This window comes from Sturnus vulgaris, chromosome 4, assembly GCF_052056855.1.
Source record: "Sturnus vulgaris isolate bStuVul1 chromosome 4, bStuVul1.hap1, whole genome shotgun sequence".
NCBI lineage: Eukaryota > Metazoa > Chordata > Aves > Passeriformes > Sturnidae > Sturnus > Sturnus vulgaris.
In genome coordinates, this window is record NC_142246.1 from 52,117,503 (window position 1) to 52,131,976 (window position 14,474).

The 14,474-nt window shown below is 40.5% G+C and overlaps 1 protein-coding gene across 6 annotated transcripts in view; it reads right to left on the reverse strand.

Annotated features, from left to right (window-relative positions):
- BMPR1B (bone morphogenetic protein receptor type 1B) overlaps nt 1-14,474 on the reverse strand; it is a 142,156-nt gene that overhangs the window by 4,942 nt on the left and 122,740 nt on the right. For all 6 annotated transcript variants that reach the window (XM_088163963.1, XM_088163965.1, XM_088163962.1 and 3 more), the window contains 5 exons: nt 9,905-10,001; nt 8,966-9,104; nt 4,156-4,348; nt 3,410-3,707; nt 918-1,093 (listed from right to left, as the gene is read on the reverse strand). In XM_088163963.1, coding sequence (XP_088020089.1) covers nt 918-1,093; nt 3,410-3,707; nt 4,156-4,348; nt 8,966-9,104; nt 9,905-10,001 — 903 coding nt within the window. The remainder of the gene's footprint in view (nt 1-917; nt 1,094-3,409; nt 3,708-4,155; nt 4,349-8,965; nt 9,105-9,904; nt 10,002-14,474) is intronic.

Sequence of the window (14,474 nt, forward strand, 5' to 3'; positions counted from 1 at the left end):
AGCTATTAGCATAGGGTCTGTATCAGAGTAATCTGAGAGAGAATTAACCTTGAATTAGGTCTCCTTCTTACCAGTGGACCTGGTAAATACTAAAGGACATGGCAAGGTACCATTCTTTGTGCACAGCAAGAATAACAGAAGTATTACAGATTTCACCTCACAACACTGCAATACACGTCACCAGCTTTTAAACACAGGGATCCTGCTGCTTATTGGCAACATTCAGCTCCTCTAGAGTGAGCATTCAGCACAATACTGCAGGATTTAAGGACCCATAAGGTATGCTGCAAAGACCCAAGAGAGACATGCTCTACTCTCACCACCAAACTTGCACAGAACTGCTACCAGGTCATTTCCGTGCATTTATCCTTCTCAGTGGCAAAAGAGAGGTAACAACACCCATCACTTCTGCACTACACTGAGCTCTACGTGCAGAAAGAGGGAAATTAAGCACATCACACTATGACAGTGATGTACTAAATGCCACTTCCCTCCGGTGTTTTGCTACTTGTCTTGTGTATTTCAGAGTAGCACAGCAAACCCAAAATTGTTTGTCCTCCTCCTTTCATTTAACTCTTAACTAAACTAAGAAATCACTATTTTCTTTCTGCTAAATTAGCTGAACACCCCCAGTCCAGAAGAAACATGATGCCTTTAGAGAAGGCAATTGAGTTCCACACTTCCTCAGTGCAGGCATCTGCTGCCTTCAAATGAGCCATTAAAGTACAGTCTAATCTCTGCTGTTGAAATAGCACTGACTGATGCTTTAAAATAAGTTTCAACAAGAGAACAGATATTAGGAGAGATACCTGTATGGTTTGCCCACATTTGTTTATTACTGTAAAAACAATTATCAGGAGAAAAAGGTGTAATGGAGATTCACTGACACAATTAGAAATAATCTCCCAGTTCTTTACCTCCTGAAACACATCTCCTTGCTATCTCCCAAAGGATGAGTCCAAAACTGTACATATCAGCCATGATGTAGGACTGAAAGTGATTTCTATTCAAGCTTTCATCCAGCACCTCAGGAGGCATATAACGTTTTGTTCCTACACGGGTATTTGGAGGGATGTCTACCTCATTTGTATCACTAGAAGAAAAAGAAGGAGAAAAAAAGGGCATCAAACATGCAGTAAAGTGGCTTGAAAAGAAAGCAATTTAGATGGAATAAGTAGTAAATCCATACCACATCCACTCTCAGACAAGGTCAAAAGTAATGCATAATCTTAATGGAACAATTCTTGCAAGAAAAGCCTCTTAGAGTGAAGGCAACCCTCCTTAAAAGGCTGACCCGCCTGAGGCTATGTTAAGCATTCAAATGCAGAACCACAATGGAGATAAGACTCAACAGGGATGCTGTAACATTTGTGAGATTTCATTAGCATTAGCCCGAGCTCTAATGTTGGTGATAACAATCAAATCTTCATTAAACGCTGTTTCCTTAACATACTCCACCACCTAAAGCTTCAGTCTCAGCAATTAATGGGGGATACTAAGTGGCTGAGGCAGTATCTCTTAGCTGTAGCAAATCAGATCTGCAAGGAAGATGAATCTAACTATTATTTTTTGCATGCATTATGTTTGATCCCTCACAACCTTTACACATCAAGATAGGCAGACTCAGAGAGATAAACGCATAAAAACACCTAAGCAAATGTGTCACACTTCACACACTGACCAGAAGAGACAACATACAGGAAAAAAATTCCCATTAATTATGTGAATAGATTCTTGTTTTTCATATTAACTCAGATTCAGCTACATCAGTTCCAGCATATTCAAAATCTTAATATATGGCATTTATTCTGGCTTGCTTAAAAAAGGTCTGTTTTCCTTTCCTCATCTTCAAAACGTATATATTTTAAATACAATGGATACAACAGAAGCTCACAGAATAATGATATACCTATAGTTTCCTTCATGTACAGCAGGTTTTTTTTCACCTACTGATATGAAGAAAAGCTGAGTCTGTGGTACAACCAGTCACCTACACAGTCATTAAGTCATACATATGCTAGTGGCACTATTGTACACCCCCAAGAATGTAACATAAATGCAGTGTCCTTCACTATCTTGCAATATTTCAAATGAAATGGAAACACAAAGAATTTTACTAGAATCATTAGCTTCAGCAGAGCACACCCCTTCCAACTATTTTGTGTTCCCTGTTGTTGCATGAGAAATGCTGTCTGAAGAAGGATTCAGTATGAAAACAAGCCAAGTACATAGCATAAATTCCATCTGGAGTGTGAAAAATCCGTATTTCACCTTCTTTTGTAACAGCACTTGGTAATTCCTAGCTCTTCTTCATTCACAGCTAAGCAGTGTGCTGCTCTGTATTTGCCAGGCAAAGTACACCTGCAAAGGGTGAATTTCTTCCCTGAAACTTTTTAATAGTGTATTTTCAAGTTGTTGTTTTCTAGGCCTCTGTTCCTCAAAGTAAAAATATTCCTTTCTTGTCTCCTAAAGAAAGGTCAGGTTCATAAAGGAATTGCCTCACCAACGAACCTGGTAGGTAAGTGAACAGTAAGGAGAGCAGATAAAAACCTGCCTTTCCTTTCACTCTGAATAATTTCAGTTCAAGATCCGTACAGAATTCCTGAATATTTTTTTAATACTCCAGGGAGTGCACGGTTTCAAAGCTAACCTCTGAAACGGAAACCTTCAGTCTATGTATTCTGGACACATTTCTGTGTACAGAAAAATCAGAAACTTTGGAACACGCATCTCCATCACCAGGACCACCGCTGAGAGCTCAAGCTCCTTTTGAACAGAGCTGTCAGAGATCAGCGTCTCCTTACGAATCCCAGGAGTAAGTCCTACTTGTCTGCTCTTTCTAAGTTGTTTAAACACACAGCCATTTTTTAAAATCAAATTTAAAAGCCATTTCAAAAATCAAATCTGTACTTCGGCAATTTGATTTGTAGGAAATGAAACAAAAGGCAGCCCAAATGGGGTCCTTTTCAATAAATCCTAGTTAGTAACTCGTGCAAATTATTAGTACTTTTCTCTCTAAGTTCAGAGTGTATTTTCATGGGATTAGACAAGCTGAATGCTTCAGTGACAAGCTCAGTGATGTGACTTCAGCCTGTCAGTGCTATGTCCTTTCACTGCATGCCAGCAATACCGAGGGAGCTATGGAGAACAGAGTGATGAAAACTGAACCTTTATGCAAACAGAGCTAATGTCCTCAAATAATCAAAAAGCAACTATTTATACCCCTGCATGAGGTGTTGACATGACATTCTCCCCCACACAGGTAACCTCACACACAGATGAGCAGAGCCCAGAAGGTGTGCACACACACTGCAGGTGCTTGCTCACATGTGCACACTCAAGTCAACAACTAAGGAAACTTCTGCACCTGATTTATTAACTTCTCCTCAGCCCACTCACTTCCACTCACCTGATAAATTTAACAGCCAAGCCCAAATCTGCTATACAGCAGGTGCCATTCTTTTTCACCAGGATATTCTTACTCTTTAGGTCACGATGGGCAATAGCAGGTTTGCCCTGAGTACTGAAGATCTCAGTGTGCAGGTGGCACAAGCCACTGACAGAGGAATAAGCCAGTTTCAGCATGGCTTTTGTGTCCAAAGTAGTAGATTTGAGATAATCATAAAGTGAGCCGTTCTCATGGTAGTCAGTGATAAGATACAGCTGGGTCCAAGATCCTGTACCTTTAATATCTGCAGCAATGAATCCTTCAAAAAGAAAGAAAAAAAAAGGATATTTTCAAATTAATACTTCTCATGGGTTTTTGTTTTTTGACTGCTCAGAACTCTGGACTGTCATCCATTTCAGTAGTTTTGTTTTAATAACATATTTAATTCCTTTCATCTTACTTCCATGAAACTGTGCCTCACCTCTAGCCTTCAATGTACTTTCAGAAGCCCAGATATGGATATACTAGTGACTGAAACAGACATGTTGTGTTTGGAATAACAACCCCCAAACCCCATTATTTTTTAACTTCTATTTACGTTTCCATAATCCTTTAAACAACTTTCCTTTGAAAAGCACTGGGTGGCTAATTGCAGAGCACAGAAGGAAACAAAGCACATTGGAAAGGACATCAGATAACAGCAAATACAAAATTGCTAATCTTAAAAACCTATTCACTATCAAATAATTCTCTTTCACTTCACTCACCAAGAATATTTTCATGTCTCATCAGGACAGTCTGGTAGATTTCTGTTTCTCTGAACCAGCTGGCCTCCTCTGTAGTAAAAAACACTTTCACTGCTACCTTTTCACCACGCCACTTTCCCATCCAGACTTCTCCATAGCGACCTTTTCCAATCTGCTTCACCATCTGAATCTGTTTTGCAATGGTCCTTTGAACCTGTGAAATGCCAAGGCAGATCTTACACCTTGCTCAGTGGAAATTTCTGCATTCACCTCTCTCCTCCTCTGTCTGCTTCCCACACAGCCAGCCCAGAAGAGAGTGGAATATGCAGCCATTGTGACATGGATTTCAGCAACCCTCCACAATTGCAGAGGCTTTCCATCTTCCCCAGGACACACTGCTGCTGAGGACATTCCCACAGCTACAGAGAAGCTTTTCCATGCATACTCAATATATACTGCGTTCTCTCACAAAACTACATCAGTCAGTGTAAAGGAAATGTTTGTCCCTGCACCTTGAATTTTTTTTTAAATTTTTCTGTGGGTTGTAGCACTTGGTGGAATTATTTCTGTTATTTTTGGGAAAGTTTTGACAGAAAACACTCCTGCTTACCTCAATACAGTCCAAATTCCAAAGGGGTAGAAAACACATTTTAATTAATACAGGGATGCTTGTTACCTAGTCAACACTGCTGAGGCTCAAGGCTAAGGCTCACAAGAGTCAAAAGCCTATCAGAGCTCCAAAACTAGCAAAATTACAAGATTACTTTTTTTTTTAAAATTATTTCAATATATAGATTTGGTGTTAGGAACATCAACCACTACTTACAGAGTAAAACACATGTACCTACATTGATTTTAAAATCATAATTACACATTAATAAAAAACAATTTCTCCCCAAAAATATTGAAAGAACAGAGTCTATGCCAGCTTTGTCAGTGGCTGTACTGTGAGCTAAGTGTAAAATCACGGGTATTGCAAGACCAATGTCCACAGCAGCATTGCAGAGATACTCTTCACAAGGATGACAGACTGCCTCTACATTTAACAAGCTTTTACAGCCACAAAAACTCTTGGACAAATGGAGACTAATAATCTCATCAGATTCGAGCATGTCTGCAGATAATGTCTTTCTAAAAGTTCACAAATAAAAATGTGAGTGGTTGCTGCAATACAGCTCACTGGTGTGAGCTCTGGTGTGTTACTCTACCTCACCCTAATATAACAGGAGATTAAAATGCCACCCTGTCGTGCTACAGCATTGCCAGTTCCAATCCATACATAATGAGTTTTTTTCTGGTAGGATTTGGTAATATTTTGAAAGAATATTGCCACCAACACAAGGAGATTTTCATCTGGCTCAAGCAACTGGCAAAACCTGCACAAGTTCAAATTTGTGGCCTCTTGCTCCATTTTGCCACCATCCAGATACAAACCACCAGTAGTTTATTGCAGCAAATGAATCTTAATTGCTCTGAATCCCAACAAAGTCATATTCATTTCATAAAATCCAAAACATTTTTGCAATCTTGGCTGACAGAAATAAGCAAAACTTGATTTTTTAAATAATTTTCTTCCTTTTTTATGTTTGGTTTGGTAATGACAGGCAGGACTGCCACAGCCCCACTGCAGCATGAATGTGCATCCAAAAACAAACTCAAAACCAATTAGGTCAGGTCAATCATCATTCATTTTTTAAGTAAACCACTGGTTTTCATATTGGACAATTGTAAGAAGCAAAACATATCATGGTATTTATGTAAAGCTATTTCAAATATTCCAGTTTTCTTCTCTGTCATTTAAACAGAATTCCATTTTTCCAGCCCTGCACTGTATTATTAGACATTCAAGACGGTAGCTTCAGTGCCATTATTTTTTATTAACATCAATGAAAGCCAACAATAGAGATTAGCCTTAATTTTTAAAATTGATTTATCTTTTATACTCTCATATAGTGATTGAACAATAGTTATATTACATTGGAATTTTGCTGTAACATTTTGTAATGTCATTTTAGCATTGTTGCTTTCTATTTTGCCCATTTTAAAAATGCATCCTGAACAATAATGCAGTTACATCAAATAACTTAATTTGTGTAAATATATGTAATGGCATCATAAAGTACATGCAATTACAATACTTAATGATGAAAAGTTCCTTATTAAATTACATTAGGAAAATGAAAAACACATTTCTGTTATGGGTTTTCAGGCGGCAGAATACCATGTGAAAGGCCTTAACCTGGTTTCGTCCTGCTAGAACTGGTCAAATGATTTCCTATGAACAATTTACTTTATTTTAAGGAATTCAGCTCCTTCTTGAATCATAAACCAATTATGATTTCTAAAACAAATAGGTTAATCAAAATTGTTGGCCGAACTGATTTCATAAGCTTGTTGAATGACGTGCTCCTTTGAGTTATTTACACTGAGTGGGGCTGGGGGTTTCTTACTTATTTTTAAATCTGTGTATTTTGCTGCTTGAGCTCTGTAAGCAGCCAGGTAAGGTTTTCCTTCATCTCCCTGAGTGGAAACAATCCAATTACCAACTATTTCTACTTTCCTAGCATTCAGCTAAACGTGTTCAGCTACTGAAGATGAAAATTTAGATAGACCAACCTTTTGTAAATTTAATATTTTGAACAGAGAATTTATACCTATGGCTCGGATGCAGTCCCTTGAAAAGCAAAGTTCATTGGAAGGGAAATTATGAAAAAAATGTGTGAGAGACCAAATGTGTACAGACCAAATTGTAGTTCAGCAATCTCTTCAGACAGACCATTTTGCAGCATTTGACCTCCAGCAAACTCTTCTGACAGAGGTACAGACAGGTCAGGAGAAAGAACACTTGCTGCATGTCATCAGACTGACAAATTCTTGGCTAATACTTGTTTTGGGTATAATATTTGTACCCATTAACCCATTAGAATAAATGTTCTCATTTAAGAAGATGTTTTTCAGAAGAAAAACATTACTGGTTAGCATAAGGTGACATTTTGCATTAAATTTGCATCTTACTTTCCTGAATTTATAACCCTGGATGTTTCAGTCCTTGCATAAGAAACAAGGTTAAAAATAAGCTCCTGCACAGTAAGGACCAGAGCATTATTGCCAGGCACCTTCTATACACTTGTTCAGGCATGGGCCCAGAATTATCACTCTGTGCATTTCTGGTGAACTCACAGTGGTTGTCTGGGAAATGCAGCAAACATCTATTGCCAAGTGTAAGATCCATTTTCTTCTCTTCCACCCAAAATCACTACTTACAAAAACATTTGCATGTGTTTTTTGTAAGCAAGGGGAGATGGAGGGAAGAGTTCCTGGACGAAAAGCACTTGGTCCAGTGGCTGCAAAGTCGCCAAGCTTGAGACCGACAGAAGACTGGATGGTTTCTGCCTCATGGAGCAGTGGCACAGCAGCTGTGTAGCAGGAATTGGTCTCCCCATCCACTGCAAGAGCAGACCTGGGGACACCACTGAGACCACAGACCCCTCCTTCAAGCTGCTCACTGGGACAGAGGAAGGCATAAAGAACGAGCAGCCATAACCAGCATTGCTCCAGCTTTTTTGGGATGAAGGACTGAGCCATGCACTGCTGTGAGGTGCCCCAGGGCACCTGCTACCCCATGGGCTGCTGGAAACACATCCTCTCAGGGAAGTACAACCAAGTTCCCTGTATCTGCTCTCAATTATTACGTTTCTTCTGTCATTGGAACAAGTGAAGACAAGCGATGTGGCAGATATTATGCAAAAAAAAAAAAATCAAAGAAACACCAAACCCCAAAGCAAAAAAGTGAAGAACCCCTCACAATTAAATAAACTGGAAACTCATTAGGAATGGTCCTAAACTGCACACAAGATCTCTCCCTTTCCAAGGGTGCTAGAAGGATATTGATATGGCATAGGACAGAGCTTTCTTAAAGCCAAGAACAAACTCAGCCTGTTGCTCTATTTTTAAGGAAATATAAAACTTCCCATTTAATGTGTTCTTTAGAGTGTTTAAAAAAGAGAAAGTACAGGGTACTTGGAAACTGTACAACACCTACAGTAATAGCGTCACTACAAACTAATAGATTTGGAAGACAGGAGAGATGTATCCATTCTGAAAAAAGAAATCTATTCCAATTTCTCAGAGGCACTTATTGTAAGTAAGTAACCTAGTTTTATTACCAATCATTTTCTACCAGTGATGATTCCCCGAAACAAAACCCCCTGGTGGACAGAACTGTATTGCCACAGAACGTTCTGCCTTTTCGGCAGGCTTAGTAATCCTGGAGTCTGTTCAGAAAAAATCACAGACCCCATCCCTGTGCCTTTAACCTTTGAGATTGCCATACTACACGGAAAAAACTCCCCCTTGACTTCTGAATGAAAAGTGAAGCCTACAAATAAAAAGGTTCCAAGTTTGACAAGTTCCAGCTCCTTTTAGAAAAAAGCAATGTGTCAGCATTTGAAATCCTATTGTGTGTTGCACATACAAAGGAAGAAAACAGTATCAGTGGGCCAGGTGCTGTCCTGTACACTGGAGTAAATCCTGATGTACTTCCATGAGCTCTCTCAGTCTGTGCTTACTTTATGGTACCTAAAATCAGAAATGAACTCAGGTAGAAAAATAACCCTAACCTTTTTTGGCTTAGTTCACGTTTAAAAAAAGTCCCCTGCCTCTAAAGCAGTTGCTCTCCAGTTTAAATTCTTGTCATTTCTGGTAGAGAAAAAAACCAACCAAACAAACCTAAAACAACAACTGAGGACACGTAAATGTATTTTTTGTGCCTCTTCTCCGTCTGCACATTTTTGCCTTTGAAATGTGAGTTAAAATAGCATTGCTTCCTTACCAGGAGAGGGAGCCCGGAACCGCTCCCTGAGCTCTGGGACTGCTCGATCAAATCCTTCAGGGACTCTCCGGGGGGAATGAAGGTCTCGTCCTGCTCCAGCCCGATGCTGTAGTGGGGCCTCGTCTCTTGGCGTTTGTATCTGACGTTTTACACGAACGCAAAATGAGTTTTGAATACAATGAACAAACGCGCAATGAATAATGCACCTGTCCTTCACATTTCCTTCATTTATAGACTAACAGCTTTCTCTGCTTCCTTGAGGAATATGCTGGACTCACTGGCCAACATTTTTTTTATTTTTAGCAACCGTATCCAGCACCAAAATTCAAGTATAACACTCAAAGGCCATGCAGTATGGGGTAAATTTGCAAAGCAACCAAATGTTTTCCTTTCAGAAACCTAAATATGTCTAAACCACTGACAAAGTACGTAACTTTATTTTACTGTCTGCAGTGCATTTCTAGGAACCAGAGGAGGTAAGGTCATGAAATCTAGGAACATGTAAAAAATGTGCCAAATTATTAAAACGTAATGTATGTGGATAATGATAACATTCTAGACACATTTAGTGGCATTCCTGTATTGTCTTCTTTTTTTATGATCAGCTCTTCATCACATAAACAAATTCAGAAGTCTTAGATATATTTCCCTTATAAAATTTTCCCTATAAAATTTGGCCTTCTCAGTAAAGAATAATCGTGCTTCTACCTGAATGGAGTTTTAGGATGTTGAGTGAAAGATTCTGTATGAAATACATCACACAGGTATACCTGTGAACACTGTGAATAAAATACAATTATTTTTTTTTCTCGTGATAAAATTACAGTTTCTCATTTCTTTTCCATAAGGTCCACTTCTATTTTTTTTCAAATTCCTAAATCTATAAAAAGTGAATGTTGGGAGGAATATTAACAAGCTGCCAAAATATTCCTGATTTACCTGAAGTAGCAGAATATGATGATAAGCACCAGAAGGATGCTGCAAACAGTCACTGAGATCAGCAGGGCCTTGTGGTGAATGTTTCCTTCAGCAAAGTCTGGGGTTAAAAATGAGAAAGGTGGACAACTTAGAAAGGGAGATGGTACGAAGTCAATGTCAGAAGTGCGTTGAGTACAAGATCATTTCTGCTCTTTTCTTGTGACTCCTGTACAGGATGCCTCTGGATTCCCCAGGCATTTTGTGGGCTTCCTCTTTGACCCTCGCTGACCAGGAGAGAAATGACACTTCCAAAAGTCTATTTGTTTTCTCAGTCGTCACTCAGGCAAAACATCACCTTCATTTGCAATTCCCTGTTTGCCTCTGAATGAAAAATCTATCAAGATCTGTAGCTCTGTGTCTTAACCTGATCAGCCAGGACTTGGAAAAATTACTGTCTTTTTAAACCACTCACATTAAGTAGCATCCTACTGAGTAGTTAATATTAAAAAAAAACCAAAAAACCCCCCAAACCACAAACAAACAAAAAACCCAAAACAAACAAACAAACAAACAAAAAACCCAAACCAACAAACAAAAAAAAACCCCAAAAAAACAAAAAACCCACCGAACTGCATTTATCACAGAAGGGAAGACACAGAAGACCATTCAACCAGGCCAAGAGAGGCCTTGAAAGTGTATCATTCCCATCATCAGAGAAAAATTTGCCTCTTAGATCCTGTTTTAAACACCTGAGCAAGAATATTTTTATCCATTTGCTCTATAGCAGCCCTATATGCCAGCAAGTCCTTCTTACGCTGGTTGGCAAAACTATCCTTCCATCAGCTTTTCTGCAAAACACTTTGAAAAGAAAACGTGTCAACTAACTTGTGGAAAATGCTGTTGCATAAAAACTATTAAAATGTTTCAGTCAACCTTTGATTAGGAGGCTCCTATTCTCCTTTAAAGTGTAACATTAATCTCCAAATTTGTATTCTCAGCTCAGGCAAGCAAGTATGACCTGCATGCGTGCTTCTCTGCTGAAAAGCAAAGACATCCAGCTATATTCTCTTTTAACCTCTCCTCCCACCCAAACTCTCAAAATTGTAATATTTCAGCCTGTACATACACCAACCACCCTTGCAATAAACGGATAGTGCAAATGAGGGCCATGTTTCCTGAAGCTCTTCCAGCCTTGCTGTCTTGCATCCTTCACTCCAATGCCTGACACATCAGAGAATGCAAGAAATCTATCCTTATTGACTGGTCCTGGAACGATGCTATTATGTTTCAGATTTACAAGGGTAATGAGACCAGGAAATTCCTAAGGGACTCTTAGTTTACTCTCAGACTCTTTTATTTTAAAGATCCAGTTTTTCCTTCTTTTTTTTTTTTTTTTTCTCTCCGAAACAGCTTTTTCCCTTCCTCTTTCCACTACAAACAGAGATTACCTACCAACACACCTCCTGATCACACTGGTCATGTTTTAACCTGCCATTACCTGCCCTGGGAGCACTAACAATGTAAACATTCAGGACGTGGCTGATGCCTCTGAAAGGGGACACTGACACGATGCCTATCAGGAGAACACTCGAGCCCATCCTTCTGCCTGCCACAGCAGATTTATCCCTGGCCTGCCACTCCAAGTGGGCTGTGGGTCGAAACCGAGAGCCCACCGGGGAATCCAGAGCTCCTGGGAAGGCGATGGCAGCTCGGCAGGGCTGAGGGCTCTGGTTTGTGCTTTGTAAGCAGCCTGTGTCAGCCACTACCTCCCTCTAAAAGGTGAGGTTGGAGCAGCTTCAGATGTCACAGCCCATCAGATGAATAAGCAGACCATAAAGCAGCATTCTGTATCTGGGAGAAACCCGGATAACCATCCACAGCAAGGGTTCTCCCATTGCAGAGCACAACACGATGGGCTTCTGTGCTTAGCAGTAATGAAAACTGATGTCAGATGCAGAGGGAACAATTCAGATCTTACACTTTTGTCTGCTAGATGTTAAAAGCCACGGAAATCTGTGCATTTTTACAGACACAGAATTGCCCATGAAATTGTTCACACTGTCTGTGCATGTACAAGTATATACATTTGGAGAGGGATGATAAACATGCTGAAATCTTGAACCAAATTACCATAATTTTTAGGGTTTAAGTGATCCAAACCTTATGCTCCATGTTTCCAATGGGCTTCTACCATACAGAAAAGTAAATAAATGCAGTTTAGTTTTCCCAGAGGCCAGAAGGCATTTTGGAAGTGCTGTGTAGCTCTCAGATGAACTTCAGGCCCCAACACTGCAAAATTCTTTGGGTACTCAAATGCAATTATGTGAAGCAAGTGTGCATGGAAGACACAAAGGAACGTCTTCTGATCTCCTTGCTGGGAGCAGCTGAGAAGACTTTGAGCAGATGCAGAGCTGACCCTCTTGTCATGGGTGGTGTCCCACACGCCAACAGTGGCACAGCTTTAGCAGGGGCTCACTGTGCACAGCACAGGTGTGCAACTGGCTACCACAGGAGGGGAGAGTAAGTTCCATATGCCTTTCTATTTATGTGGCTATTTGAGAGGCAATACTGATGGTAAGTGAGATATCGTCCCACCTTTCAAACACTTCCTGTGTTTTTAAAGCATTTTGGCAGGATTGCATTTGCTTGTTAACTTGTGGACTTCAAGAACCTGCTGGTGTGTGTGTGGACAACATAAGATTAAATGCAAGCCCCCATCCTTACACCAGCAATGTCTGTTTGTTCTGCTGCACTGAGCCAGGCTGGATTTCTTCTCCTGCTCCTCCAGCCCAGGCTGTTCCCCACGGAGCAGCAGGACAAACCTCCCTTTCCACTGCACTATTTGACCAGGAGGAGGGATGGGGCAGCTCAGCTGTGAGTCTGCCGAGAGACCTGCTTGTGGGCTCTGTGGTGAACACTGTGGTGAGTCCCAGCCAGTGCCAGTTTACGTGATGGAGATACTCTGTCCTCTAGGAAGTCCAGTGCTGTGCTTTTTACTGCTGTGTTACTTGGAGCTGCACGGTGCCAAGCAGCAGGGTTATGAGAATAAGCAGAAGCTTCCACCGAGGCAGTAGTGAGCCATTACCAGGAAGTGCAAAACAAACACACGGCAGATTTGGGAATCTTCTGCACATACCTTGGCGGGCTGATTAACAGTGAAGCCCAGCAAACAGCATATTAACAGCTCCACGTTGTAGGAAAACAGGGATGCAGGCTGGTGTCAGCAGGCAGCTCGGCGAGACCAAGCTGCCGCTCTGTTATTCTCCTGCAATTTCCCCCTCCTCCACCACTCGTTCTACTGACTGCCATCAGAGGGACCATGCTGAGGAGTGCATTGAAAATGCCACCCAGAAGGTTCAGAAGTCAGCATATCAAAGGGAGAGGAGGTTCTCCTCCCACCGCAGGTCCCTCCAGTTCAGAATGTTGTAGTTATCCAAGTAAAAACGGCAGTGAAATCCGAGGCGTGGAGACTGTGTGCACACATCAAACCTCATCATTCCTCCAATCATTCCCTTGCCCATTCATCACTAGCTATACAGGCAGGGAGCCAGACACGGTGGCACCACCACTTCTGCTTATATAGGCTCTAAATCAGTAAAGACATATTTCTGCTTTTGACTGGTCTCAGCCTGTGCTTTCGCTGGGATTTCCAGGAATATCTTTTATTGTTTAAAGCAGAGGTGTTATATCAGACCCAATTATGATTTTCATTTCCTTAATAAGACAGATGTATAGCTGGCACAAGGATTTAATGGTTTCTCTGGGATATTTTATCCTGCTAGCTCTGTACCAAGATGAGCTCAAAACTTAGGCTTAGCTGTCGGTTCTTCCAACTTACTTAACAAGTCTTGCTTTGACCAGTGTTATTTTCTAGCTCTCACTTTCATGTATGTGGTCCTCCTTTCTTTACAGGGGGGAGAGGAGAAGGGCATGGCATAAATCTTGCCTTGCAGCACATGCCAGGCCTGGAAAAGCACTTAGAGAACACAAGTCACTTGCCTTTGTAGCTGTTACCTTGGTGCATAGGTCAATTTTCAGTTCAACAGCCTCTGACCTGCAGCTGTATGCTCTCCCTAGACTTTGTTTCCCATGAGGTATCACCTCAGACCTGAGTTCGTCAGAAGCCAAATTTCTGTTTGTTTTTTAGATGCTGAGGAGCATACATACCTTTCATGTAACCCTGAATTTCAGAAGGTTATTCCAAGAAGCTTGTTTTTAAGTTCACCTCTCTTCCTCTGTATAGTTTATGTTAAATTTGATATACAATTCTAACATTACTCAGACAATGACAGCCTAATCTAAATGCTTCCAGTAGAAACAATGATCACAGCCACAGTACTAGGCACTGGCAGTAGCATGTATTTATACACAGTATTTGTACCTATTTGCAGTGAGGGTTTGTGGTTCAAACTATGCCTTTTTTTTCTTAGGTTCTATACTAAGATACAGCAGCGACAAATTAAAACAGGTCTGGCACCAAGAATGACATATCAACTTAAGGCTTTACTAAAGGTGATGACTTCAGCCCTGTTAAGCCAAATTTATTGAAGCAATTCCTGAAACGCATTTCTACAAAACACTGTCAGGATGC